The following is a 27,935-nucleotide window of genomic DNA, read 5'->3' on the forward strand; positions in this document are numbered from 1 at the left end:
CCGGTCAGTAAAATATACCACGTGTAGCGTAGAAACTATCATGTGTTCTGTAGCAATACGTGGCGTCGTGTACAGACGAATGCCACGTGTTAGGGGTGTGTCCTGGGCAGTTTCGCTAACTGTAGTGCTGATCCCACAAAGTGATGGCACATCATCGAGGTGCCGCACCTCACAAAGCTCGTCTATCGGTAAGAAGGGTGCCAAGGCTTTTAGAGCAACTAGCCGAAGTCACAATCAACACACTTGGGTGGTTATTTTCCGTGATTCCTAACTCTTTTTGGCAACACCGTTGAAGCAATGCAGCGATGGCCAAAACATCGGCTATCACTGTTCCGGTTGCTGTACTCACGCTCAAATCGTTCGTTTTCAACCGCCAAGCCGGGCATCCCGAACCCATTGGTGCTTCAGGTCTGGGGTGCAAACACCGGGGTGGGCAAGACAGTCTTGTCAACTGCTCTGCTACGTACTGCTGAGCAACCGTCTCTCTATCTAAAACCGGTTCAGACCGGACCGTCCCTTGCAGCTGATGCTCTTCTCGTCTCGAAGGTCGCGCCAGACGCCAGAGCTGTGACTCTGCATTCCTATAATCAACCTGTGAGTCCGGATCTGGCCGCCTCCCTAGATGATATCCAACCGCCGACCGATGCATCTCTCTGCGAGCAAACAGCCCATGGATTGGGCCAGTTTCTGGAGACCATCAACATTTTAAATAATCACACCCGGGCGCTCGCTTTGGTAGAAACTGCGGGTGGCGCGCTCTCTCCCGTGCCGTCCGGAGCACTTCAAGCAGACGCCTATCGCTCTTTGAACCTTCCCGCATTGCTTGTAGGGGATCCAACGCTCGGTGGCATATCTACGACACTAGCTGCTTATGAGGCCTTGCGCATACGTGGGTATGATGTCTCCACGATTGTGTTCTTTGCCAATATTTTACAGGACAATGTGCAGCTGGAGAACGAGGTCAGTGTGAAAAGGGTCGTCGAAAAAGATGGCATTTCCGTGTTCCAGGCGCCAGCCATCCCCCCTATTGACGTGCCGTTGATAGAGTATTGTCAAACACCAGCTGTTTCAGATTTTTTCACCAACTTGTCTGAACATCTCTATGATGTCCAGGAGAAGCGATTTCGCAACTTGAAGCACATGCAAGAAAGAGCATCCGATATCTTTTGGTATCCGTTCACACAACACACTTCCCTAGGAAGTGTAACCTGCATTGATTCGGCATCGGGAGATATGCTCTCGTGCTACGACCAAACAAATGGCCTCCATGAAATGGTTGACGGTATCGGAAGCTGGTGGACTAACGGAGTAGGTCATGGCAATGCAGAAATGGCGAAGGCCATGGGGCGAGCATGTGGTCGTTACGGGCATGTTATGTTTCCAGAGGCAACCAATGCCCCTGCCTTCGAATTGGCGAGCTCTTTGTTATCAGGTGTAGGACAGGGATGGGCCGACAGGGTCTTCTATTCCGATAATGGATCCACTGCTGTCGAGGTTGCACTCAAAATGGCGTTCCGGAAGCGAGCACGGGACTTCCCAGAACATACAGGCAAGCCGGTTAAGATTGTAGCGATCGACGGTGGATATCACGGAGACACGCTTGGTGTTATGGATTGCGCTACTGAAAGCGTGTATAATGAACAACAAACTCCTTGGTTCGAATCAAGGGGGGTGTTTTTCGAAGCACCTACCGCCTCGCTCGTAGACGGGGTCTGGCAGGTGCATATGCCGGAATGGACTGGAGCGAATTACGATATCATCCTGTCTGGGCGTGGGGAGCTGATGGATAGAAATCGCGATGTGCCGGTGTACTCGTCGAAAATCAAGGAAAGACTGGACACAGCTGAAGCTTCTGGTGTAGAATTCGGGGCGCTACTAATAGAGCCCGTGCTGCAAGGGGCAGGAGGGATGCGTCTGATCGACCCGGCATTTCAGCGTGCTTTGGTGGCGGAATGCCGCGCTCGTGGTGTGCCCGTAATCTTTGACGAAGTATTCACAGGATTGTGGCGATTGGGAAGTGAAAGCGGGGCAGGTTTGTTGGGAGTGCAACCAGACGTTGGCGTTTTTGCGAAGCTATTGACGGGAGGGACGGTTCCGTTAGCGGCAACTCTCGCATCAAAAGAAGTGTTTAAAGCATTTGATGGAGAGGGCAAAGCAGAGGCTTTGCTACATGGGCACTCGTACACGGCACATGCGAGCGGTTGCGCAGCGGGCGTTGAAGCGATGAGACAGTATGAGGGTTTGAAAGGCGACCGTGAATATTGGGATTTGGCGACAGCGAGGGAACTCAGCTGTGCGGACGAGGTGGAGGAAGTTGTGGTTTTAGGGACTGTGCTAGGACTGAAAATAAGAGGAGATGGGGAAGGGTATGGCGCAACAGGCGCGAAGAAGGTTATCGACAGATTGCAGCAGGAAGGCGTGTTTTCTCGGCCGCTTGGGAATGTGGTCTACATCATGAGTACTCCTTTGACGGATCGAGCGTGGTGCGATGAGGTGATGAAGAAGGTGCACCGAGTGTTGACGAATGGGTCGGAGCGCACTTCCAAGCGAGCTGAAGCGTGAAATGAGCAGGGAAATTTAGCTCAGCCCCCTATCTAAAAGTCCATTCTGTTTGGGAGGAATAGGGCTTTTGGTGAGGAGGACACGATTGCGTGAAGCCAGATGGGACGTAAAAGCTTCTATACCGCCTTACGCCCTACCCCAGTACAAGTTTTGCCAAATTTGCGCACTATTCGTACTTATTTATTAATGTTTAGTACCGCACGCCCTATAGAAGGGCATCAAGTTCGCGTGTGATTGGATGGTGCCGTCTTTTGATCTCAGGAATGACGCACCGATACAGAAGATATAATGCGTACAGGCACAGTGCAGCGGTTGACATCCTCAAAGTGGTGCAAGGGTACAGTATGCATATGGAGATGAAGATCCACCGCAATGTAAGCAGTATTCAATAAACGCGCAGCACTGTCCTCACGCCATTCCGAAAGCATCGCACTCGGTCGGGTTGCAACTCTTTATCTCACCGCAGTACCATGTGGAACTCTCCTCTTGCTACATGGAAAGACAGCCTTTCCCGCTATCCCGACGCTCTGAATGCACGTGAGGCGCGCCAAACAAAGCCTGGCCTTGTCCTCTTGGATCAGTTCATCTGGCAGGAGCTGTCTGACAAGTTTGTTTTGCGCGACTCTCCGCACGTCAACGGTGACGAGTATTCCAGTGTTTTACGCTGGAAGCTGAAACGAGGAAAATGGCGCCCTCGCCTGCAGAAGTTTGCAGACGAGACCCCCAACGAGGAGATCGTCAAAGCGAGCGAAGCCAGTTTTGCTGCGCTCAGAAAGGGACAAACCCGCCAAGCACTTTCTCATCTTGTTGCTCTCAAAGGGTGTGGTCCAGCGACTGCCAGTGCCCTTCTTGCTGCTTTTGACGAAACCGTCCCTTTTATGAGCGATGAATTACTCCTCGAGGCCCAGGGTGAAAAGAAGAAATACACTGTTCCCGTAAGCTGTGGCTCATGATCTTGACCTCATTGAGGACTGCCTTTTTCATTTTTCTAACTTGTTTGTGGAGTCCCTGATTCACACGCTGCCATGCCTCGCGTTTCCGTTTAGGCCTATCTTGAGCTTGTCGAAAGCGTTCGAGAGAAGGCAACGGAACTCAGCAAAGAAGATACTGGGCATAACTGGACTGCTCGCGATATCGAAAAAGCAGTCTTTGCTTCACGAAACCTTTCCGGTGACCAAGTGTCACAAAAGGACGCAAAGCTGGAACATCAGAAAGAAGGGAACGGATCCTCGCCAACTCGTAAACGCCGACGAACTGGAGCGGATGGGGGACATGGGAAAGTGTCCTCATCAGCTCAAAACAAAGACTTGATTGAGAATGCAAGCAAAGACCCCGAAAACACGAATGCGCGAGCCGCGGGAAAACCGGGGAAGTTGTCGAAGGACAAGCCGGAGGAAGGCCGTATGTTGAGAAGGTCCAGCAGAAAGAAGTCTTGAGTTATTTTGTTTTGCTGACGGCTGGTCCATACGCTACAGCTGTGTTTTGCTCAGTAATAATTTCTTGCTCCTCTTCAATAGCCTTTCTAGTGCATGGCGGTAGCGCGAAGAGTGCTGAGAATGCAGGGCCGTCAAGCGCGGAGAGATCCCCCTCAACTTCCTGGGAAAGCAGCTGCTCTGCTTCAGCAGTTCCTCGAATCTCTTGAGGAACCCGGTGCACTACAGCCATTCCGAGAGGAGAGCCGTACGTAGGAGTGAAGATCTGATACGGGTGGACAACTCCGAAAGCGGCGCGAAGAGTAGCGCAGATTCGCGGCATGAGTGTGGGGCTCTCCACAAGAGATGCTGGTCCAACCTGTATCGAAAGAGCGCTGCGTTCGGACATGCAGGCTTTTATCTTTTTAAAGAACTCGATACTGAAAAGGTTCGAGCTCGGGCCGTCTTCAACAGGGTCCGTTAGGTCGCAGATAACAACGTCATACTCAGATTTGCAGTTGCCGACAAAATCGAGAGCATCGCCAATAATAAGTTGACATCGCTCACTGTTGAAGGAACCGCGTCCAATTTTCGGGAGATACTTGTTACATGCGTCAACAACTTGTTCGTCAATTTCCACGACGACGACATGTTCAACGGATTTCCAGCGCAGTGCTTCCCTAGCGGCACCTCCGTCGGCGCCACCGAGTATGAGGACGTTGCGAGGAGATGCGACTTGTATACAGGGAACGTGGACGAGCGGTTGGTGATAGAGGTGCTCGTCGCGCTCGGCGGTTTGGATCTTGCCGTCAAGAAAGAGGGCGCGACCATAGGCGCCGATTTCTGCGACGGTTATAGATTGGTACGCGCTTCTAGAGGCATGTAGGAGCTCGCGGATACCGTGATGGTAGACGTCATGTGGGGTTAGATGTTCCACGAACCACATTTCCGGTGTGGCTTCGTTCTGAGCGGACGAAGAGAGATTTGACATGGTCGAGTTGCTGCGCTTTGGCGTTCCGTTAAGCATTCTGACGCCACACAGCGAAGTGAAAGATTGAGCGAGAGAAGGTTTGCTAACGAATTTGTGTGAGGTACGAACACGCAACGGTAGAGGGAAGAGCACAAATGCTGAAGAAAGCATAGCACGAGAGATATTCTTTGGATCAACTGGGATGCCCCGCCGGTGCCTCCGTTCGTGCAGTATTATTATATAGTCCTACCCATTCTATGAATATAATTCTGCATGTGCTGGGACTGCCTGTTTACACCGTGACAGGCCCTGGATGGGTCTGAGTGGGCTATGAGCCCGCAAATCGCCCGCAAAGCGCCAAGAATATGGCTGGCATAAACCTCTATAAGAGCAAGTGGTTCTCGATGGATGACGAGTTGTCTTGGTAGAGTTCTTTTGTTTCGTGAGCGCGCACACCAACCATTGTTGTCAAAAGGGAACCTTGCGCTACGTGCGAGCTGCGCCGTGTACAATCACGGGGCTGAGTAGTCGCACGGAAAGGGGGGGGGGGGGGGGATTGTGTGGTAGAAAAGGATGGTAGGGTGATCCGGCGTTGCGCCTTTTCGGTAGAGAGCGGGCTCCGGCGTACTGTATGGCCTTTGCACAATGGAGTACCGTGGTAGCTTGCATGATTCGTTTATTGTCCTACCTCAGCATAGCTAGCGCGGTCGTGCGCGAAGTACAGAGTAAAGTCTCGATATCGTGAACCGAAATGTGGCGCTTCCGAGCAGCCCATTGAGTTCGCCTTACCGAGGCAGTTCACGGCGGCGGAACTGCTCGTGTACACGTGTACCCGTTTTACGGGTACAGTATGATTTGGACCACACCGGTGGAGACGCTCTTAGAGCGTCTCCACCAATGCCGATGATACGGTCACAGGAACACAAACTCACTTTCCTTGACTCTGTCCATCGACGGGCAACGTCGACGGGCGCAATTCCATATCTGGACCACTTCACATTGTGATCCAGCCTTCCTTTTCTTTTAATTCTGCCACATCCAGAGTCTATCAGAAGAGTCAGCTCTCGGTCAAGCCATTGATCTTGGATTAGGGGATTTTGCGGCATTTACTGGCATTGAGCAAGATCAATTCAACGGTGATTCAGATAGTGAGGACGATCGCTCTACTGTGCCAGCGAAAGACCGGACAGAACGCAAACCGTCGCTTGCTCGGTATCGCGGATCATTAGAAGCTCTATCTAACGAACTCAGTTGTATTATGACGGACGCGAATCTAGTTCAATTGGGGCTGCCTTCGAGCATCAAGTCACTTCTGTATGAGGAACAAAGCCGCGTAAGGAGGCTTCAGGGTTCGAATCTGAGGCAAAATCGTATGGATGGCTTCTGTAGTCGTTGATGGTTCGTTTCTAGTGCGCATTTCGGCCTCGATAAAGTGAACTCTGGGGTTTTCATGTTTTTGTATGTTCATGGTATCGCGTAGTTCATTCTATAGAGTCTAGTTCACGTTAGAAATACGAAAACGTCGATTCTGGGCCAAAAAAGCGGGGTGGCGCCTCCCTCACAGTCCTTCGGTTCACTGTACCGAGACAGTTCATCATATCAGGTACGCAGCTTATCGAGACTTTACTCTGTACATACAGGGGGGGGGGTCGCGATATAGTGCTACCCTGTGTCAGTGGGCCGAAAACGGCACTATATCGAACCAGGCACTGTAAGATGAGATTTACGGCTTTTTTGCAGCCACTCCCTTGCGCATCACTGCTCAGAAAGACCGCTCGCAGGACGCCATCACTCATACTTTGCATCTTCACTACAGACTCAAGTCTAATCAAGCATTTCTGTTATTAGTAGCTGCCGAGCCGTCGCATTGACTCCCTCCTTTTTCGCAGCCATAAATGCCAGCCTACACTTTTGCAGATGTCCAATTGCATCATCGACCCTGCCTTTTTTCGCCATAGTCTCAATTCTAGTAAGCAACTGCATAATATCTTTCCGCGGCGGCAGCGGCTCTCGGGCAGTACGTCCATCCAACTGCCTTGCCTCTCTGGAGACCCTTCGTTTTTGGCTCAAAATTCGTGCCACCCCTAGAAGGGTAGCACTATATCGGAGCTGGCACTAACAAAGATGGCACTATATCGCGACCCCCCCTGTATCCCTAATGTTAAGTTTTAGAGATAATGATGCGTTTAGGGGGGCCTTAGAGATAGAGAGAGAGAGAGGAGATTTTAGAGATTGAAATCTCCCTTTAGAGATAATTTCGCCCCGCTCTTGCAACAACAATTCATGATTCGGACCCTGTTCACAACAAAAAAGTCAATTTCACCCGTCTGTTGTCACCAAAATGCACCTGATCGCCCCCCTAAACGCAAAATCTCCCAAAAGTACGGTGTACCGTACATTAACTTCAAGGGTCCGCCGTACATCCATTTGAGTCAGCTGCTACAATTCGACCACACAAATGCGCGGAGGAGGGCCGCCGCTGTACATAAACCAGTTTTCAGCCCATATGAACAACTACAACCCTCCCTTACAACCCCTAGAAAATTTCTACTCTAGGATCATTTCATTCCCTCAAATTCTTTTATGTACGGTGTACCGTACATATGAAGATATTCTAACTACTTCTTTGCATGTCTAAGGCCAGCCTCCTTGTTACAGACCTGGTACGCGGCCTTCCAGAATCATCTGGGATCCGCTTCTGACCTCTCCTGCCACTCTGAGGTGTCAAAATTTCGCCCATACCATTTGATTCTTCAGGTAATACATCCAAATTGCCCCGAGACAAAACTTTTCTTCCCATTTCACGTTGCTCTAGCACCTTCGTAGAATGCCACATATCCCAGCAGAACCGTCCCATTCAGTGATACGTTCTAACACATAAATGTGTTTCCCATTGAATGCATTTAAACGATGAACGATGTCCTCTGTAAGTGCTACCATGTTTTATATTCATGGCACAAAGAGCACACCACTGCTCTTTTAGCATCTGCTTCTGGCCATGTCCCTGCGCATTTAGGCGTAGTCTAATTCCTTCTGGACTGTTGAAAAAGACCAGCCAATTCCGTTCCCGTTTTCTGGCAAGCTCGCAAAGTCTATTAATCTCAAGGTCATTGAGAACTGTAGTACAAGTACGGGTCCACTAAAGTTGAACAGAACTGAGATGGCAGGCCATAATTAAATTTAAAATTGTCAGATTCAGTCGGGTTTTCTCCATTAGAAAGCAGATGGCCTTGACCGTCCATGTTGGGGTGGCTTTTCTTAATGGTGGATAGTAGTGGACGTAGAATTCTCGAACGCGTGGGACCGCTAGCGTCGTCGATCCCGCGCCCAATGTCACTCGAAACTTGAACATCAGTTTTATTGGTCAACGCGAAGTAAGTACTAAAAAATCAAAAAAGTTGTATCTCAAATTCTATCTGCTACGAACGACTTCATTGCTTCCGTGCTGAGATGAACTTGAAAGTATGGTATCCAATCGACATTTGGGCGGCAAAGATCGCGGTCAGATTTGAATTTATTTTTCACAGCGCGTTTATGCCATTTGTTGGACCTAAAGTCAGGTGATATATCCATTTCTGGTGCTCAATCTTGATTTTGGAATAAAAAGGGCAGATTTTTCGCTTGTTCAACTTTCGGGGTGACTGTTCAGTGTTAGGTACCCCATACTTGTCCAACGGCGCAACGGCGAAAGCCCCACGGCCGCCACCCCGGCGTACAGTACGATGGGCTGTAAGCGCGAGAAGTACTGTAAGGAGTTATATTTACAGCAGACGGCCGGTGCGGTGTACAGTAGTACCCCACCGGCTACACGTGTAGGATCCGAATGGTAAGTAATTAGTAATTAGTAGTTAATGGCACAAATTAGCCAATTTAGTACAGTAAGTGGTATACAGTAAGCAACAGCTACTGTAGCGGGACAGGTGTCCTGGCGTCCCACTTAGGGGTTAAGACCGGGGGCACCTGCCCCGTCCCAGTAAACTGGAGGCAGACTCGCCTCCCTACCTTTGACGGCTAATCGCTATCCCGTTCCGGTTTCCCTTTTAGTCCAGGCTTCTAAACCGTGATCGGTCGTTCAGATCTAACACCACCCACTGGCTGCGCGTCACTGGCCATGTGAGCCTTCCCTCTTCTCGAGTCCATCCGTACGGTCTGCGTTCGCGCGTGGGTTACCCAGCGGCGCGCGCTCTCTTACCTCAAACCCCCCTCGTTTCCGAGTAGTCGGGACGAAGGTAGCTATACCACATTATGGTACTCTTGCGGAGGGTATAACTACAGAGGTTGAGCCCGCACTGGATCGCCAGCGCGAGCAATTACCGATCGGATTGAAAGAGGTCGAATATCACCGGTGATATTCATCGACACGGACGCGGCCCCGTCGATCGCCAGTGATCATCGACGATGAACCGTGCGGATTCCGCCGGAGCGGATACCGCCTCCAGGCGTGCAAGTACCCGCAGTGGCAGAGGCGCACAGGGCCCCCGGATCGACAACCCGGAAGCCCTGCTACGCCCACCGTCTAACAGGGGCCAGAAGACCCCTTCCGTTTCGGACACCACCGCCGGGTTTCCGGCTGGTGGGGGGAACCGCGTACAAGTACTGTACGACCGTTACTCTCGCGACTACAAACCTGGATGGATGATTTCCTCGCTGAGGAATTACCTCAGGTCGTTCAGGTTTGCACCGACCGAACGGCACCAAGACTGGTGGCGGAGCATGCGGACACCGCGCTCCGCGCCCTGCTGGACAAGAAGATCGCCCCCCTCGTACGCGACGGGGTGGTGCCAGCGCTCGCCGCGGAGGACGACGAATCTCCGACCGCACTGGCTCTAAAGGGAGCTATTAGCTCCGCCGTGGCCACCCGTCTGGCCATGACATTTACCGAAACGGGAGGCGCGGTACCGCCGCCGGCACCGCGCCGTGAAACCGTTCCGGGCTCAAGCTTTAATATTGCTGATCCGATCGGCGCCGTACCCGATTGATAGAATGGACCCTCACCCGGAGGGCAGAGCCATCTATCTCCCAACTGTTCACGCTGCTCCAGGGAGGACCACAGAAAATATCCTCCCCATACTCGCCGGTACGGGCGACCCCTGCGGGACAGACAACCGCCTGGGGCTCCCCGAGACAGAGAATCGGGACCCGTACCGGTTGAGCAGAAGACGTGCACCCGGCACGCACAGGACTGAAGCGGAATACACCCGGTATTCCGACGCAGAAGACCCCTGTCGCAGGACGGATGAAGACCGCGAGGAACGCCGCTGGCGATACCGCGATAACCGCGAGGCACGCCACGGGCGATACCGCGATGCCGGAGAGGGAGGATACCCCTCCTATGATGACCCACCCGGTTCGGAAGACTCTTGCAGGCGGGGCCACAGGGCACGCTGCGATAGAAGCCGAGACCGTCACCGGCACGACCCGTCCGACTCGGAAGACTACCACACAGAGTCGGATGAGGAACGTCGCCGCGCGAGCAGACACCGCCGGGCTGCCCCGAAGGGCGACGACCGACGGCCCACGGTAATCAGGCCTCTCAATGACCTGCTTACCGAGGCCGTCAACTACAAGACCTACCGCCTGGAACGGCGTAGCTCACGCTATGACTCTACAGTAGCGCGGCACATTAACCGTTCCCGGAAAAAAACTGGACGTGCAGATGAGGTCCCACACGTTCAGCGGTCAAGATCCGATTGCGGTATTGGGATTCCTCGCACGCCTCAAGATAGCGTGCGACCACAACGGGATTACCGAAGGAGCCGCCGTGTGGTGCTTCCAATTCTACCTGACATGGCAGGCTCACGCCTTGCTCCAGTCCCGCCTCAATGGAAACACCATGGCGGTTGACGTGGAGCGGCGCGAGCTACTCCGGACATACCCGCAGGTGGTCAACTTTTTGTTGCGCACTGTCGCATAAACACCCCACACCCGGCGGAGGGGTGTTCGCGATGTTCGGCGGATGACCCCGGATCGGCGTACCGAGGGTCTTGAACCAACCAACGACACCGGAAGCGGCCCGGTAACGGGTGGTAGAGCGTGGTCGGCGGGGACGCGCGCGTAGACGAGCGGATCGACGCCTCGACGCCCCGGAGGAGTACCGGGTGACGATCCGGTACTGACGGGCGGAGGCGGATCGCGGCTCGCCGCGGTGTCGCGCGCGTCCACTACCCGCTCGGTGGTAACTAATCGCGGAACGGTGGTGTGAGTAGAGTAAGCTGGGTGGTCGACCGTCGGTGGAGGGTTGCCTGTCCTCCCTCCCGCCCGCCGGCGGTCGCTCCCTATATTTATTGTACAAGTTAATCTAGAGGCTACAGTACAGTACGGTCGGTACTGTAGTCAGCTTACTGTGTACAGTGCGGGCCGGCCCGCACTGTAACGCTGTCAGCCGTCAGAGCTGACAGCACACGTGTGGTACACGTGGGGTACACGTGTTGGTGCGCGCGCGCTGTCAGGTATGCGCGCGCGCACGCTGTAAGGTCCGTACCTTACAGCGTTAGATCTAATTCTAAATCTAATATATAGTACAGTAGTCGGCGGTTATGCTACACGCACCTATGCTACCGACGAGGTAATCTCCGAAGCGGTTGGGGATGTGACCTCCTTCCGTCAGAGTTCAAACATGACGGAGGAGGTGTACAGTAACTACCTCTGGGACAAGACACTCCGCTGCAGTACGGTATTTTCCGACATGCGGTTGAAGACCCTGTTCGTCGAGGGGTTACTGCCCGCCACGTGCGCGCAGATACGCAATTACCTCTCCACGCACCCGGATGTGGATTACCAATCCGTCGCCCGCTCTGCGCAAGCGATCCGGGAAACCAATCGGGCTTCCCGTCGACAGGGATGTCAGCCATGGCGCATCGAGAGCCGCCCGGAGCGGCTAGGAGATTCGACCGCACTGCAAGGACGAGGCCCGTGCTGTCGGTTGAGCCGGCATTCCACATCCCGACAGCCGGGGGATTTGCTAAAGAAGCAATCCTGGCCGTGACGGACCAAACCGCCACGCCCACTTCGATGAGCTCGCCACCGACGAGTTATTATCCGTCGCCGGCAGCCTCGACGGCGGGCGCCCCGGTTCCGCCCACCAACTCTGGCGACGTGCGCACAGGACCGTACAGGAGGCCAGGACAGGATCCACGCGTCCGGTTCTCCGGCGGGAGATTTCCCGGACCGCCGCCGTGTCGCTTCTGCCTCGACACCACGCACCGATCAGAGGAGTGCCCCGTCGTTGCCGATGCGGGCCTGCGGGCCAAGCTTCTGGAGGCACGAGAGGCCAACTACCAGAAGCTACGCATCCGGCAAGGCCTCCGCCCGGGATCCCCGTTCAACCGCCAGGGGCCGTCCGCTTGGCGAAACCAGCGTCAAACGGCCCCCGCGGGCGTCAACGTGGTCGAAGAACCGCACCCTGACCATGGCGAAGACCACGTGGCGCAAGCCGCGGATGAAACCCGCGAGGGCTTGCTGCTGACGGGGGAAGCCGGGGAGGATGCGTAGAGGGGACGACGTCTCTCCCCGTGCCCAGCCTCAGAAGCTTAGGCCCCCCCGATCCGGCTGCGCCAGTGGAAGCGCAGCCGGGTAACCGAACGGAAGTCCAGGCCATCTGCTTCTTCAAGACTCAGAATTACAAGATCTCCGCTACGGTTGGTCAGAAGCAGGCGTTGATGGTCGCCATCACGCCAGTGCTTGACTCAGGAGCCGGCCCGAACCTCATCCATTTACGGTGTGTCGCCGAGTCGTGGCGACCATCGATAAAACCGGTTCGGAGCCCAGCGCTCATCGACGCGTCAAACCGCGCGATGAAGGCACTAGGGGAAATCCCCCTGCTCGTCCGAATCGGTGAGTTTGTGGCGCGCGTCCCGTTCCTGGTAGTCACGAGCCTCGCTGTGGACTGTATCCTCGGTACGACCTTCCTGGATCGCCACGTCAAGGCGATCCTCCCACCGCAACAGAAGGTCGTGTTCCACGACGCGCCACCCGTGGCGTTGGTCGGAACAACCCCCTCGAGGCACGATCGCAAGATGGCCTCGAGGAGCACCGCACAACAACTACCGCCGTCGGATAAACCCGAACGGAAGCAGGTGGCGTTCCCCGCCAACACACCGTCACGGGAGATCCGCCTCGTCAGAGGGGTGACAATTCCCCCGATGACGCAGGCCATGGTGAGGGTCGCCACGCCGGTAGGGGGGCTGTGTTTTCTACAGAACTCCCCAAAAACCGCGCACAGGAGTTTGACCATCATGGCATAGGGGGTCATGGATGTTGTCCCTGAAAACCGTTCTCGGTAATTCTCAGCAATTTTGGGCACCGCTCGGTTCACACCCCGAAGCATACCGTAGTCGGACTGGCTCTTCCGTCGCCCACTCACATCCTGACCCTTGTCGAGTCGGCCGCGGAATCGGCCGGAGCTGAGGAAGGGGGGAGGGATATTTAATTCCAACCCCTCAACCGCAAAAGAAGGCGCGGAAGGAGCCGCCGACAACCGTACGGACAAGGCCGCGGCTGAAGAAGACACGCCGCCCAAGGCGCCCCTCGGGGCGGTCGGAAAGGATAAATCCGAAGACATCGCCGCCCCTGAAGAGGACCCCAACGCCTGGCAGGAGGACGTCCACATCGGTGGCAAGGACGAGGAGGTACGCTCGGAGGTCCTCGAGGTACTGCCCGAATTCAAGGGGATGTGGACCGGCCAGCTGGGAAACATCGGCGCCGTGAAGCATCACATTGAGCTCAAGCCCGGTGCTCGCCCGATTTACGAGGCGCCTTACCGCGCCGGACCAACCGCACGGGAAAAAGGGAAAACGGAGATCGACCGCATGCTCCGGGCAGGGGTAATCGAACCCGCCACGGCCGAATGGGCAAGCCCCGTGGTATTCGTCCCTAAAAAGGATGGTACTATGCGGTTCTGTGTCGACTACAGAAAGCTCAACGCAGTCACCGTTCGGGATTCCTATCCGTTGCCGAGGATGGACAAGTGCATCGATTCCTTCGGCGACGGTACTGTCTTTACGACGCTGGATTGTAACAGCGGGTATTGGCAAGTAGAAATCTCTGAGGAGGACCGCGACAAGACGACGTTCGCGTCGAGCTGCGGGTTGTACCGTTTCCTCCGCATGCCGTTCAGTTTGAAGAATGCCCCCGTTACCTTCCAGCCGGCCGTCCACATTATACTGTTGCGGGTAAAATGGGAAACCGCACTGGTCTACCTGGATGATGTGATCATCTACTCCAAGATCGTAACGGAACACTTCGCGCAGGTCCGCGAGGTTGTACGCCTACTGTGGGACGCGAGCGTGTCGCTGAAGCTGTCGAAGGGCGCCTTCTTCGACACCTCGGTCACCTACCTGGGGCACGTGATCCGACCAGGTAGGTTGGAGGTCGAGCGCCGCAACGTGGTCGCCATCGAGCGCGCCCGACCTCCCCAGAAACAGACAGAATTGCGATCCTTCTTAGGAATGTGCAACGTGTACCGTCGGTTCGTGAAGGGCTTCGCAAAAATATCCGCTCCGTTAAACTGGAAGACGGGGAAGAATCAACCCTTCGAGTTCGAGGTTCTTACCGATGAGGAATACGAGGCGTTCGTGGAACTCAAGAAGCGCCTCGTGTCCCCACCGATCCTCTCTCTACCCAGTTACGGAAAGAAAGACACCCTGGATACGGACGCTTGCGCGTACCAGGTCGGCTATGCCGTATTACAGGAGCAGCCGAGCGGTGACCGCCTACCGATCGGGTATTGGAGTCGGGTTCCAACCGACGCCGAGACAAATTACACCACCACCGAGAAGGAATGCCTTGCTGTCGTGTGGAGCATCCTCACGCTTCGACCATATCTGTATGGGAACACGTTCGACCTCCGTACGGATCATGAGGCCCTCCTATGGGTCCTCAACCTAGCGGATAGCTCCGACCGGCTAGCGCGCTGGCGTCTCCGCCTAGCCGAGTATGACTACAACGTACAGTACCGACCGGGTATTAAGCACCAACTCGCGGATGGTGTATCACGCCTGCGAGTTTACGGCGCAACCTCCGAACCGATTGACGACGAGGTCCTGTGTTTCGCGGTACAATGGCGAGAGGAGGAGTATAATCCCCGCCAAGGAACCGTACACTGGGAGATCCCCGTCGACCCGGAGGAAATCTGAGCACGCGTTCGCAGTTATACCCGAAGAACGCGACGTCTCATCCGTAACGGTCGAAGAGTTCCTTCGGGAACAAGCCTAGGATCCCTTCTGTAGGGCGGCCGCCGAGACCATGAGAAATCCGGACTCGCGTTTTGACGTTGACTGATACGGGTTCCTCGTCCGCAAGTCCCCCCTCGATGGGACTCTGCAGCGAGTTGTACCGAAACGGCTCAGGGCGAAGATATTGTGCCTCGCCTATCATCCCTGCCTGGAAGGACACCCGGGCGGTACGAGGATGTATTATACCCTCCGGCGGGAATATTATTGGCCTCATATGGCCAACGACGCCTTCAGTACCGTACCAAATTGCGCATCTGTAGCATAAACACCCCCCTAACGTAGAGGGGTGTATGCTTTAGCTCGACCGAGACCCTGGAGGAGGGCGAGAAGACGGGGAGAACACACAGCTAACGAGACAGGGAAGCGGGCCCTGGTAGCGTGGTAGAGCGGGACGGTCGGGGACGAGCGTACGCGCGGGCCGATCTACGCCTTGACACCCAGGAGCAGCGCTGGGTAACGTACCAGCGCTGACGGGCAGAGGCGGATCTAGGCTCGTCCGCGTACGCGCGTGTCCCCTACCCGCTTTGTCCCGGTTAACGCGCGAGAAGGCGGATCGCGCGTGTTTAAGCTGGAAGACGGACCTAGGCGGTAGGTGGTGGACAAGTCCGTGCTTGTCCCCCTACGCGCCCGCCGGTCTCGCTCGTATTTAATGTATACAATGCGTCTATCATAATACTACAGTACCGGTATGCTGTTGTAACTTACTGTAGCGCGGGTCGTCCCGCGCTGTAATGCTGTCAGCCGTCGGGGCTGACAGCACACGTGTGAGACGCGTACTGTGCGCGCGGTTGTACGCGCCTCCTACACGTGTACTACACGTGTGCGCGTGGGGTTGCATGTGCCTCCGTACACGTGAGGGTACACGTGGACACGCGCGTCAGTACTGCGGAGCGTCGTGCGCTCGCCGTTAGTGATCCAAATCTAAATCTAATGCAGATCCCTCGTTCTGCTACAAGTTTCAATGCTCCAGTCAGCGAAGTCTGGCTGGTGTTCATCAGGTAAGCTTCTTGAGTTGTTGCGATGCAAAGTTACCATTTCTCTGAACAAACAGGCTATTACATATACCACCTTCATAGAGCATGAATGTAAGGCCAGGAAGTCATCAGGCTTCAAACTGTAAACAAATCGTTAGCAGTACAAAAGTGCCACCAGCAGAAAGTTTACATTCCGACGTAGAGTCTTGTTCTCCCCGCTCCCAACGACTGGCTTTTCCTGAAATACTTCAACCTCATACTCCACCTTTATCGACAAGTCTTCTCGGTGTGCATCGAGAAGCTCCCGCCACGTCTTCAAGTTCTTGGAACATGTCGCTTCTTCCACTCCGGACTTCAAAACCTCAGCGAGGGGCACTTAACCGAAATTGAAACGCATCGGACTGCTCACCAGGCTGGAGAGGAGTGTAGGGGATACCTCGCCGTGCCAAAGGAACCCCATCTCAATGAAGAACTCGTTCCTCACAAACTCCCTTGACTTGTTCATATGCTGCACGTTTCGCTGGTTCACCATCTTCACAATCTCTTCCCCGAGTGTCTGACTTTCCACTGCCTCCTCCGACATCGCTCCAGTCGCCCCATCTAGACCTCGACTCACGGGCGCACCCCTACCCTTGGACGTTGACACGTCTTCCTTCGAAAGGACGTCATTGATGAGGCTCTTCCTCACGAAATATTTTCGCAGCCACCTCGAACGAGGGATACAGGACGCTTCATCCCCGATAACAACTCGATCAAATACAATCGTCAGGTTGTTTTGGGCCGTCGTGATAAAAGACGAGCACAACTTCCGACGAAAGCGGCAAGCGATACTGTGGGCTTCAGACTTAGAGAGCGCTTCCATGGACTTCTCGCGGGGCAATCGACGGAAAACCAGCCCATGCATCACTCTCTACTGCCAACACAACATCCTTCATATCCGGATCCTCCTCATTCGTTCCGCACTCTTTCACTGCTTCCATCACAGTACTGATGAACTGCATCCCAAATATACGACTGTAGAACTTTCCTGAGTATACTTGAGGCAAGGGGGCGAGTTGATCAGCTATAAACTGTCGCGTATCCTTGTTATTTGATAACCCTGCCATCACACAGATAGCCAATTTCGTGGCGTCCTCACACTTCTCCATCTTCTTCTCGAGCGACTTCTCAACGTCGATTACTTCACAGGAAGGTCAGATTTATGATAAATTTAATAAAAGCAATGATGTTGCTATTTTTGGGGCCAAAAAATGCTGGATTTTTGCCAGCAATGAACGGTGGCCCGTGGGTCATTGGTTCGCGGGCAGCCATATTTCGCCAGCTTTTTTGGCCGTTCCCATTCAGCACGGGGATGAGGGGCGTTTCTGGTTCCGGCCAGTGACTGGACCAGAATTTTTGCTGGAGTACCATAGTTGTAACGGAAATGTTTTTTTGATACCTCGATGTAGCAAAGTGATGTGCTATTCTGCTGCCTACTAAACCAGCGCTTGCCCGTGATGTCCTTAACCTTCAAGTGCTCGTACCAGAATAAGCTCATGCCTAACCCGCGCTAGTACCAGAGGCGTTCATCGACCTTTTCACGTTTTCTCAACTGATTGAGTCCTCTCGCCATCATTTTTCCTTTGCTTCCCGACTTTGCGCATCCTGTGTTCCTACTGAGGCTTAATGACCCCGCGAAAAAGGTCTGGGAAGAAGGCAGGGCGTGCTCATTCGCGTTCTGCAGCCATGAAACCCGCTGCTTCAGGCAATCAGCGAGGCCGCTTGTCTCAGCAGAAGGGACCTCTGACATCTCGGAAGTCTAACAGCCAAGCGCCTGGGGCTCAGGTCCCCGCGGAACGCCGGTCATCTCCTCGTGTTGCGGCCGAAGCTACTCCCGCAGCGGCTGGGCAGGAATCCCGGCGGGTTTCAAGCAATACAGTCAGGACACCCCAAGGCAGTCCGCCATCCCACACGTGCTCGCTTCCCGTTCGAAGTCAGGGAAGTGGTCCGTCTGATGCAGCACCTCCGCGTGCGGGCAAGCGCAAGCGCGCCATCGGTTCGTCTCCGGGTGAAGACTTTTCCCTTTTGTTCGGGGATGGAGATCATGGCGAGGAAGATGAACACACAGAACGCAAACGGGCGAACCGTCAGTTGCTCGAGCTCCATGGACGCGAGCCAGAGGAGTACGTAGACGAGACTGTGCAGGCTAGTGGAGCAGAGATGGACGGGGTCGCCGAAACTCAAGATGTGGAAGACGTCGTCGTTCCCACGCGTCGTGAGTGCATGGCAGGTTCCTTGCCGAGTCGGCCCCGGGGCCCCCATTTGGCTCGAGCACTTGGGGAAGACTCTAACCACGGAGTACTTCGAGTCATGCGGGAACTGCATGCTGGTTTGGAGAAGCAGCTCGCCATTGAAAAAAAGGAAATTCTGGGTGCAATCAAGGCTGTATCTTCTCGTGTCTCAACCTTAGAGCGGACGTTATCACGCTGCCAGGACGCCGTCAACATTGTTCTTCTGAATTCCGCCCTGCCGAAGACAGGAAAAGCAGCCGAGAAGGCCTCTTTAAACGACCTCCTTAGGCCTATGGAGGACATCTTCGCAGGGAAATTCATGTGCATTATCTTCACAAGAGCGTTGATAAATTGCACTATGAGAGTTCTTCCTCAGAGAAAGGAAGCGAGTGAATCCTTCGAGGGTGTGAGTCGTGACACACAATTTTCCAAGCTTCAATTGGACGTCAATAGTTCCGAAGTGTTGGGGTTCGGACTTTTACTTGTCGAGGTCCTTTTGTGGAAAAGGGACCCAAGCGAGGAGAAAACCGAGGAGCTGCTGGGTACGAAGCAAGCTCGTCAGTATCTGGTTCTGCGAAAGGCTTGGGGAAAGAGCTTGATTGCAAATGCAATGAACAACCCGAGTATTGGGACGAAGTCACTCGAAATGGTACATCCGAACATCCGCCGGAAGCTGAAGACCGCTGAGAAACCTTTTTGGCTGAGGCCGGGCTACATAACAATGATCACAGTCGAGTCTTTCTTCAACGAAGAATTTGCTTCAACGGCCATCAAGAAGGCCCGGCGTGTGGCTCGGCGTCGAAGCGATAAGATGGGGGAAGATGAGCCAATTGGATTCATCAAGGACGAAGACATTAGGGTTGAGATCGTTCGCCGCGTTTTCAAGATAGGTAATCAGTTTCTGAACAAGTCCAGGGAGCTTGGGCGGAAATCCTTCTTTCAAAACTTCTCATATGTTTTCCAAAGTGAAGTGGGAGTCTCATTCCAGTATGAGAATCCACCCCGCCCGCACATGAACCTCCAAGATATCCCAGACGGAACCTGTCGTACTGCTATGAAGTCGGTCGCTGAGGTGAACCCCCTGAATTTGATAACATGGAAGAAGCTGATTTCTGAAAGCGATCGCTTCATATTTATCACTACGTATGACGTTGAGACGAAAGACAAGGATGGAAGGAAGGAGACTCGAAAAATTGTTATCCGACTCAATGCCATGCACGTCGCCTTGAAGTTCTTGGTGGCTTTTACCAGGTGTGGCAGTGATGAAGACCTCTATTCAATATCCAAGGAATCCTTTCGTGTGATTTACATGACTGCTGTCCTGTTTCGGGAGATCATGCTGATAAAGGTGATCGAGGCGAGGGGTGCATTTTCTCGAAACGAGCAGATATTGCATGAAGTGGATGGCCAGGATCACCACAATGGATCATGGCGGTCGCGACTGAGATCGCTCTACTCAGATCTTTTGACTGAAGGACAGGGAGAAAAGCGGGATGAGCTTCCACAGCAACTGTCCAGTATTTTGAAGGAGAAGCTAGTGATGTCCGTGGATATGTACAACTCCGTGCACGATCCCCCGGTCGGTTCAGGTTCACATCACGAGGATAATGATGATCTGAGCGGGGTGGATGGTGAGGATGAAATCCAGGCGGATCAAGTCGAAGACGATGAGGATGTGGTCATGGTCCACGACTTCGATTTATAAGGGGTCGTATTTGATGTGATAGTGAAACTTCTTAGTTCACCAAAGTGAAAAATGAGTAAAGCGGGAGACTGCTGTAGCATGAATGAATTGAGTTTACTTAAAGAGGCCCAGAACTTTGGCAACAGTGATGAATTGCTTCACATGGGCAGACCCTTTGATAGAGATGAATGGGACATGCACTTGAAGTACTCCTAGTACGTCGCTGCGATTTACATCAGCGAATATAGACTGACAAGGATTGGATTGAAGATTCCATCGCAGGTAGAACGACTCCTTCCGGTCCGATGGTCCGCTGACCACTTTTTCAGCACTCATTACCTTGGAAATGCGTTCTTGGAAGTTAAGCTCTGATAGTCTTATGTCTTCCAGTGGATAGGAGTAGGTCTGCTCTATGGAATCCCAAGTGCAATCCCGACGAAATACAACGTGCCGTTGTTCATCCTCGTCATCCCTTATAACAGCAAGAGAATCTCCAATTGTCATATAGCACGGGTCAGAAAGAGATTCGGTGTTGGGACCGGCCATACAGCCTATCACTCTGGCAGATACATAATTGTCGGTACCTTTTTCCAGCCTTTTTGCGATGATCACGTCTCTGACAACTTGCGGTGATGCTGTTCCGAGTGCTTCTGACAAGTCTAGGAAGCTCCTAAAGTATATACTCGTCTCCTTCACAACTGATTTCCGGCACATATAATCTTCCGGAAGAATAGAAACCTTTGTTCGTAGCTGAGCTTTGACTCTTTCGGATATAGAATCAAACTGGAGCAATGTGCAGTCTGCTCGCGCCTTAAATGAGTCTTGTACAAACCACTTCGTCCCACGGGTTATTTCAACTGGGGTAGGACGTGTCGGTGTCTTGAGTAACCAATGCTCTAGACGCAACGAAATAAACTTAAGAGGAATATTGGAGCCTGCATCAGAAATGAGGAGCGGATTCTGAGTCCATAGTGCAGTCGTAATCGAGGATTGCTGTCCTTTCACCACTTCCTCAAGATATTGAAGGCGCCTGGAAAGAGCATTTAGCTCACGTGTATCTTTGATTGTATTCTGGTCAAGTGAGACAGTCGTCGTGTGGTTAACCTTCTTGCATTTTTCTACCATGGCACTACCTGGAGCATAGTCCATATCATCTGCATCCATCGGTGCGCTTGCCACGTCTGAGCTTGCGCTGTTATCCAATTGCACGGATGTATCTTTGAGTCTCCAGCTAAACTTTTGTCCATCTTGTACAAACTCGTTTCCCTCCTTGAAAGTAACCTTGCTTTTACATGCCCTGAATCCAAACGCTGCCTTGCATTGAATGGTCCCTTTGAGCACCTCTCGACGATCATCATGAAGGTAGTTGAGACTAATGACTGTTGCTGGGAACCATGCCTTGCTTTCTTCTTCATTCTCCAAGGTATAGTAGACCTCTATATCACTCCCGAATTGGAGGCCATTGAAAAGATCTGATACCATTATCAACTGATGGATGGTATCGTCCTCTGTTAATTTCCCTTGGAAAGTGATACTTGAGAAATTTGTTTGAAATATATACCGAAGACTAAAGAGTTGGGGGTAACCATTAATGGTTCCAATTGGAACGTAGTCAGTATATAGACATATGTGTTTTTTGTGAAATCGATATTTTTGTAACGGTCACATTTAAAGATGCACGGCTCTGTGCAGCATCTAAATACCATGGGACTTAGACGTGCAAGTGAACAGCTGGGTATGGGCTCCAAAGGTACCGACATCATCCAGTCCGGATTGCTTTGAAAGTCAGTCATGTGTCATTGAATTACTGTTCTTTTAATCATAGTTGCTTTAGATTTAATTGTGCAATGAAGATAGAAGTTTCACTACAGAGTGATGATGATACTGTTCTCGCTATTGAAAGTATGAATTACCCAGTACCTACTCTTAGATGTCCTCCTCATCAGTGCCCTTCCTCTGTGAATCACTGTCACCACTAGAATCACTTTATTTTTGTGACGTCAACATCTTGAAGTGCTCTTTTGTTGACTGTTTTGTGATTCACACACAAATTGTTTTGTGACTCTCACACCATTGTCTCACAATCATCTCCAACATCAACAAACCATCACAAACCCATTTAAAAAGCATAGCTGATAGCCTTGTTCTACAGACATTTTACGGCCTTCACTCTCGGGCTTGTGAAGCCTGCCTTATTCGTTGAAAAGTGCGTCGCCCAGAGTCAAACTCCCTCTCATGGACAGGAGAGGGCCCATGGTGCTTCAGTGTAGGGCGAGAATGCCAGACCGTCCGGCAGCTGCAGCAGATAGCTTGCCTACATGTAGAACACCACTGCACTTGGCGCGAGCCCTTTCTAAGTGCCTTGGGCCCGTCTTTTGTCCGTCTTTTGACCCCAATACAGAGTACGCAGTAGGTTTGGGTCCCACTGACCTTCTCGTGCAGTACATTCCGGTTCAACCTACGCAATTGCGAACACGAAGGGAAGGGGAAGTGTCTCTGGAAATTAGCCGTAGAGGGCTGGAAACGGAGATATGTTTTTGTGTGACGTTGTTCAGTTTGTTTGCCATTTGAAATGAAGAGCCTTTTATATGTGATCTTCGTGATGCCCCCACACAACTCACACAAAGCCATCACAAAATGCACACTGCCATCACAAAATGCACACTGTCAGTGTGAGAGTTTTGATTTCAAGGTTGACGCCACGTGTAAAACATTGCATATCGATCCACACGTGTAATACATTGCATTTAGGTCCACACGTGTGATGTGTTTGTCGCGCGACAAGATCTACAAAAGCTGTATGGGTTTCTACCCATACTAGAATCAACCTCTAAAAAATTAACAAAAATTAATCTAGTTCCAGTATGGCTGGCCAGCCATACAGCTTTTGTAAATCTTGTCGCGCGACAGCCATTATATGCTACAGGGGGGGTTGCTCAATAGTGCCTACTTTAGTAGTGCTTCCCTCAATGTAGTGCTAGTTATTTAGTTGTGTTATACAGGCTTTGTTGTGTTTGTGTTAGCAGTGTGCTTTGTCCCGAAATATATGTATTTGAGCCTCCTTTATATAGTGCCATCCCCCCAATAGCGCTATAGCTAGAGGTGCTTGTCATTCTTGACATTGTGAGCGCGAAAGACGCGAGGAAAGTATATTGAGGGGTGCTGTTGCGGCAATTCTGCCGCGGGGCACCGAGCGACCTGTAATGACGGGAATCCACCCGTATTCTTTTACTCCTCACAAGTCTGCTGCCTCCCCCTTCCTATCTTCGGGGATGGCTTCTTAAGTACACGTTCCCCGGGATGAGTCGGCTATCCCCAACCCTCCCTCCCGTAATTTCCCCTTCGATCCAGCTTCCCCTTGCCCCACCGGTAGCCACCCCCTCGTGCCATTTTCCCTTCGCGCCCTCGGCCGGCGACCTGCGCGGTCTTTCTGCCCCAGCCCGAGCCCCGTGCGGCCTATGGTTTCCCTTCGTCTCCCCGGTGGCTGGCACCCCCAATTCCCCGCGCGTGCTGTCTCGCTCCCTCCTTCCCGCCTTTCGCTTGCCCGTCCTTCGGCGGTATACGGATGCGCTCCGCCCCGTGGTACGCGTGTCCAGCCGCCACCTGGCAACCGAATGCCTCGTAACACTGCTTGAGACACACAGCAATCTCACAAAACTGGGCTTCGTCTCGTTGAAAAATTACGGAAGATGGTTGGTGTGGCATTGAAATTGAGATTGACCGGTGTTTTGAGTAATCCCACGACCTCAAATTGACCAAGCAAAGTCCCAGGGCACACATCAGTGCAGATTGCAGCACAAGCAGTTGAGGACACCAAGTACAGCTTTTCGGCTCCAGCTTCAAGTACGTCTTGCCGCCACAATTTTCGATTTCCTGCTTTAGGACGTGCACAGCAGTCAGAAAACAGTCATAGAGGCTTCGTGAGACTGGAGTCTTGAAGCATTCAAGCGTCACCCTAGAAAGGCTGCACTCCAGAATACATTTTGCTTGCTTTGCATCATTCTCACCTCCAATCAATCGTTTCGGGAATAGGCCAGGCTGGTCGCATTAGAAGAAATCCCTCCGTGTGTAATCATGGCTTCTCAGAAGACAGCGTTTGAAGTCTCGAGCCCATTGGCGAGACCCATGAATTCACGCATTTCTGTGCAACTCCAAGAGAGCCCGTGCCAAGCACTTCAGAGTCGCAGGACACAGAAGGTCGCAAGGCAGAATATCGATGCAAATGGAAGTGGACAAAAGCAGTAAGCAACGAGATAACTCCAAACCCCGGCAGACTCATATTTCCCCGGAATTGGCAAATCAAGCCATTAATGATGCTATTACATACTCAGGTGGGGACGTTGTGGTTATGGCTAGAACCTGTGCAAGTGGATTTTGTGATGCATTACAACAATGCTATGGTTCAGAAGAAATATCAGATGTGTTTATTGCTTGCGGCTCAGGTCTAAACGGCTTAATTGGATTGCAAGTCGCTGTAGAGCTGCAGAAGAGAGGTTATGCACCAGCGGTCTATGCTGCAGAGCAATCTAAGCATGCTAATTTCCGATCTGTCTGCGATGAAGCCGGAATCGACTTGCACGACTTCATTCCCAGTACGCTAGAGTTTTATAATGACATCGTTGTAGATGCCTTGCTTGGAACTGGCTTTGATGGGGGGGACATTCGACAACAGTACTGGACTGTTTACGAGATGCTAATCTCAACTCGGCTTGCGATTGTGAGCCTTGATGTACCATCTGGCTGGGATCTTTCGACGGGTCCAAGAAAAATTGATGTGACAGCAGATTCGTTTATCAAACCCGAAGTGCTAGTGTCTTTAGAAGCACCAAAGCTTGGATCAAATGTGTTTGCCGGGGGCTACCACTTTATAGCTGGTCGACATCTTCCTCAAAGCTACTTTTGGAAAAGGGAATCTCTGTTCCGGCTTTTCCCGGCGAGGAGTCAAACTGCGTGCTCATGTCAAGTAACCCGTTTCGCTTCGAAGGTGCTAATGGAGAGACATATGGGCGACCTGGACAATTCAATGCCACGCTCTACACGAAAAACCCTACCCGAGAATGGGTCGATATTGACAAGCACGATGACCTGTGGGACGAACTAGACTGGCATTAGAGTGTGCTCAGTGAGTTTAAGAGTGGAAATCATTGTCAAGTGCTATACAGGGACTCTAGCTGCGAAAAAACGCTGTCTACTGGCCAACTTTTTTGCTTAACGCGACGCGCCACATAATGTAATTCGACGTGGCCTGCGTCAGCGCGGAAGCTGTGACTTTTCCTGTTTGTCGCCATACGAACCCACACGCAACACCGGTGACACAGGCGGAGGCCATGTATCGAACGTTTGGCGGGTCATATCCAAGTTTTGATTTCCCTAAGTGTGCAATGCCGAAGGCACCAGACGCGATGAGTAGTGCAGATATGGACCCGTGGCCTAGGCGTTGCTCCAACATATTCTGAATCATACCCCTAAATATAAGCTCCTCGGTAACGCCGTTCATGAATATGCCTAGGAAAGTGGCGGCTTCTTTGGCCGCGTCTAAACGAGGTGGCGTCTTGACGTCAGCAAACCGGGTTAGGGCGGCAAGTGGAACGGTGATGAGATCAGAGGCAGCACCCACAGCTAGCGCTATCAGCACATCGACTGGGGTTACCTTGAAAGTGTAGCCCAAGTCACGAGCGTGGGCCAGCTTTGAAAAGGGCGTAGAATTGTGAAGCATTTCACGACTGTCAAAGCTGCGGTGAACAAGCCCCAGGCTGTAACCTTTCCAGTCGGTGATATGTCCGATGACAACAGCTTAAATTCCAGTGGAAGCCAGATGCAAAGAACGGTAATCAGGTCGGCCATTTCGGAGCGAAGCGATGAGTGGTCGTCTGGCTTTGTGAGCTGAAGCAGTGACGGGATGAGGATATACGCTATGTAAATTGCCAATATAGGGACTGCGCGGCGGCGACCGTCCATGATGTTGGCTGCACCGGCGAGGCACACTGGAACCAAAACTAATAGCACCGTCCAAGCTGCTTGCCATCCATGTCCAAATTCGTTGACAAATGTCGAAGAAGAGTAAGCCAGGAATAAAAGAGTCCAGCACATCGAGGCTGAGGACTCCAAAGTATGGGCTCGGCCGCCTGGTTCTGGCATTTTTGGAAAGCCGCGGTCAGTCATTGGCTCCATGCTGAAGGATAGAACGAAGATTCTACTCGAACAGTGAAGTGCAACACGGTTGAAGCTGTTTCAATTGTCTCTGCGGTAGCCGGAAAACGCTCTTGTAGAAAGCAGGGTTGCCTTGAGCACTTTGTCGTTGCTCGCTGCGATTTTTGCGTTTCTAAAAGGTTTACTAGGAAGGTACTCTTGCTAGGCCTTGCACGTGTTCGGGTGTGTGTGAACATCCGCACACGTTGCAGACTTACAGTGTATGCAGGCTAAGTAGGGGGGGTTTTCTCTGGGCAGAACGGACCGGTTGCAGGAGGGGGTCGCTCAATTGTGCCTACTATAGTAGTGCTTCCCTCTATATAGTGCTATGGCTCGCCCTCTGGCACAGGTTATCATACGCTCACGTGTACCATCCGGCATGGTTCAGTATTCAAAGGATGAAGTTATTTAGTTGTGTTATACAGGCTTTGGATGTTGTGTTATGCAGGCTTTGTTGTGTTTGTGTTACAAGTGTGCTTTGTCCCCAAATATATGTATTTGAGCCTCCTTTATATAGTGCCATCCCCCCAATAGTGCCATAGCTAGAGGTATGTCACGCTATAGCACTATATCGTAGGAGGCACTGTATACGATTCCGTATCATAATCGGCCAATCATCATCCACCAGCTTCTCGCACGTGTAAAACATTGCGTTTTGATCACCACGTGTAATACATTGCATTTTGGTCGCCACGTGTAAAACATTGCATATCGATCCACACGTGTAATACATTGCATTTGGGTCCACACGTGTGATGTGTTTGTCGCGCGACAAGATCTACAAAAGCTGTATGGGTGGCTACCCATACTAGAATCAACCTCTAAAAAATTAACAAAAATTAATCTAGTTCCAGTATGGCTGGCCAGCCATACAGCTTTTGTAAATCTTGTCGCGCGACAGCCATTACATGTCATTCCAAAGAAACTTGTCTGCGCATGCAGGCCTGCGCGGTATACCCTTCCCTAAAAGCATTATTGGGTAAAAAAGGCTAATTTGATGATTCAGTTCTCGTTGCTGCCAGTGCGGGCAATGGGTGCAGTCTTTCATCCCTGGACTTCAGGGAAACGCTCCGGGGCCTACGCGTTCACCTCTTCTACAGTTTCCCGCAATGTTACCTCCGTACCTCTCCCCGTCCCGCCAAACAAAAATAGCCGGCACACAACACCTTTAAAGGCCAAACAGTAGTATTAGATCCACGATCAAACACTTTCTCGTCATGTTCACCAAACAGGCCTCCAGTTTCCCGAAATGTTACCTCCTCGCTTCTCCCCGTCCCGCCAAAAAAATGGCGGGTACACAGCACCGTTAAAGGCCTGCTCCCGGGATTGGCCTCCAGTAACGGACAATTCACGCCCCCTGCGATGTCGATTGGACTGCGTCGTCAGGCAGCGCGCGCCAAGCAAGGGACAGACGGGACGCAAGGGCCAAAGACAAACGGCAGACAGCGGTAAATTTATTGAAGATGAAAAAAAGGTTGCCGATGTGGTTCGCCTCACAGTCGACTGTGAGGCGAACCACACTGATGATCATCAGTCGTGGGACAGCAGACCGATTACAAAATGTCTCAAGACCAAGGACGACGACAAACTGTCCCGCCTTCTTGACCCAGCCAACAACCGTCCCGGAGCCCCCCGTGTCGTC

The 27,935-nt window shown here is 52.4% G+C and overlaps 8 protein-coding genes; 5 read left to right on the top strand and 3 right to left on the bottom strand.

Annotated features, from left to right (window-relative positions):
- Nucleotides 1-297: 297 nt before the first annotated feature.
- Nucleotides 298-2,986, top strand: CHC_T00002287001 (hypothetical protein). XM_005713180.1 is given in 2 exon segments: nucleotides 298-2,562; nucleotides 2,563-2,986. 1 exon segment carries the CDS (start codon nucleotides 298-300, stop codon nucleotides 2,560-2,562), a length of 2,265 nt encoding a protein of 754 aa, XP_005713237.1. The 3' UTR covers nucleotides 2,563-2,986.
- A 46-nt stretch (nucleotides 2,987-3,032) lies between these two features.
- Nucleotides 3,033-3,998, top strand: CHC_T00002288001 (hypothetical protein). Its single transcript, XM_005713181.1, has 2 exons — nucleotides 3,033-3,497; nucleotides 3,609-3,998. The coding sequence occupies exons 1-2, from the start codon at nucleotides 3,033-3,035 to the stop codon at nucleotides 3,996-3,998; spliced, it is 855 nt and encodes a 284-aa protein (XP_005713238.1).
- A 1-nt stretch (nucleotide 3,999) lies between these two features.
- Nucleotides 4,000-5,115, bottom strand: CHC_T00002289001 (hypothetical protein). The gene has a single exon (XM_005713182.1). It carries the CDS (start codon nucleotides 5,113-5,115, stop codon nucleotides 4,000-4,002), a length of 1,116 nt encoding a protein of 371 aa, XP_005713239.1.
- Nucleotides 5,116-5,729: 614 nt separating this feature from the next.
- CHC_T00002290001 (hypothetical protein) lies at nucleotides 5,730-6,050 on the bottom strand. Its single transcript, XM_005713183.1, has one exon. It carries the CDS (start codon nucleotides 6,048-6,050, stop codon nucleotides 5,730-5,732), a length of 321 nt encoding a protein of 106 aa, XP_005713240.1.
- A 15,984-nt stretch (nucleotides 6,051-22,034) lies between these two features.
- CHC_T00002291001 (hypothetical protein) lies at nucleotides 22,035-22,166 on the top strand. Its single transcript, XM_005713184.1, has one exon. The coding sequence runs from the start codon at nucleotides 22,035-22,037 to the stop codon at nucleotides 22,164-22,166; it is 132 nt and encodes a 43-aa protein (XP_005713241.1).
- Nucleotides 22,167-23,404: 1,238 nt separating this feature from the next.
- CHC_T00002292001 (hypothetical protein) lies at nucleotides 23,405-24,941 on the top strand. XM_005713185.1 is given in 2 exon segments: nucleotides 23,405-23,812; nucleotides 23,813-24,941. The coding sequence occupies 1 exon segment, from the start codon at nucleotides 23,405-23,407 to the stop codon at nucleotides 23,810-23,812; it is 408 nt and encodes a 135-aa protein (XP_005713242.1). The 3' UTR covers nucleotides 23,813-24,941.
- Nucleotides 24,942-25,094: 153 nt separating this feature from the next.
- CHC_T00002293001 (hypothetical protein) lies at nucleotides 25,095-25,205 on the top strand. Its single transcript, XM_005713186.1, has one exon. The coding sequence runs from the start codon at nucleotides 25,095-25,097 to the stop codon at nucleotides 25,203-25,205; it is 111 nt and encodes a 36-aa protein (XP_005713243.1).
- A 7-nt stretch (nucleotides 25,206-25,212) lies between these two features.
- Nucleotides 25,213-26,490, bottom strand: CHC_T00002294001 (hypothetical protein). XM_005713187.1 is given in 2 exon segments: nucleotides 25,213-26,262; nucleotides 26,263-26,490. The coding sequence occupies 1 exon segment, from the start codon at nucleotides 26,488-26,490 to the stop codon at nucleotides 26,263-26,265; it is 228 nt and encodes a 75-aa protein (XP_005713244.1). The 3' UTR covers nucleotides 25,213-26,262.
- Nucleotides 26,491-27,935: the final 1,445 nt, after the last annotated feature.

The sequence above is a fragment of the Chondrus crispus genome, genomic scaffold (assembly GCF_000350225.1).
Source record: "Chondrus crispus Stackhouse genomic scaffold, scaffold_133, whole genome shotgun sequence".
NCBI lineage: Eukaryota > Rhodophyta > Florideophyceae > Gigartinales > Gigartinaceae > Chondrus > Chondrus crispus.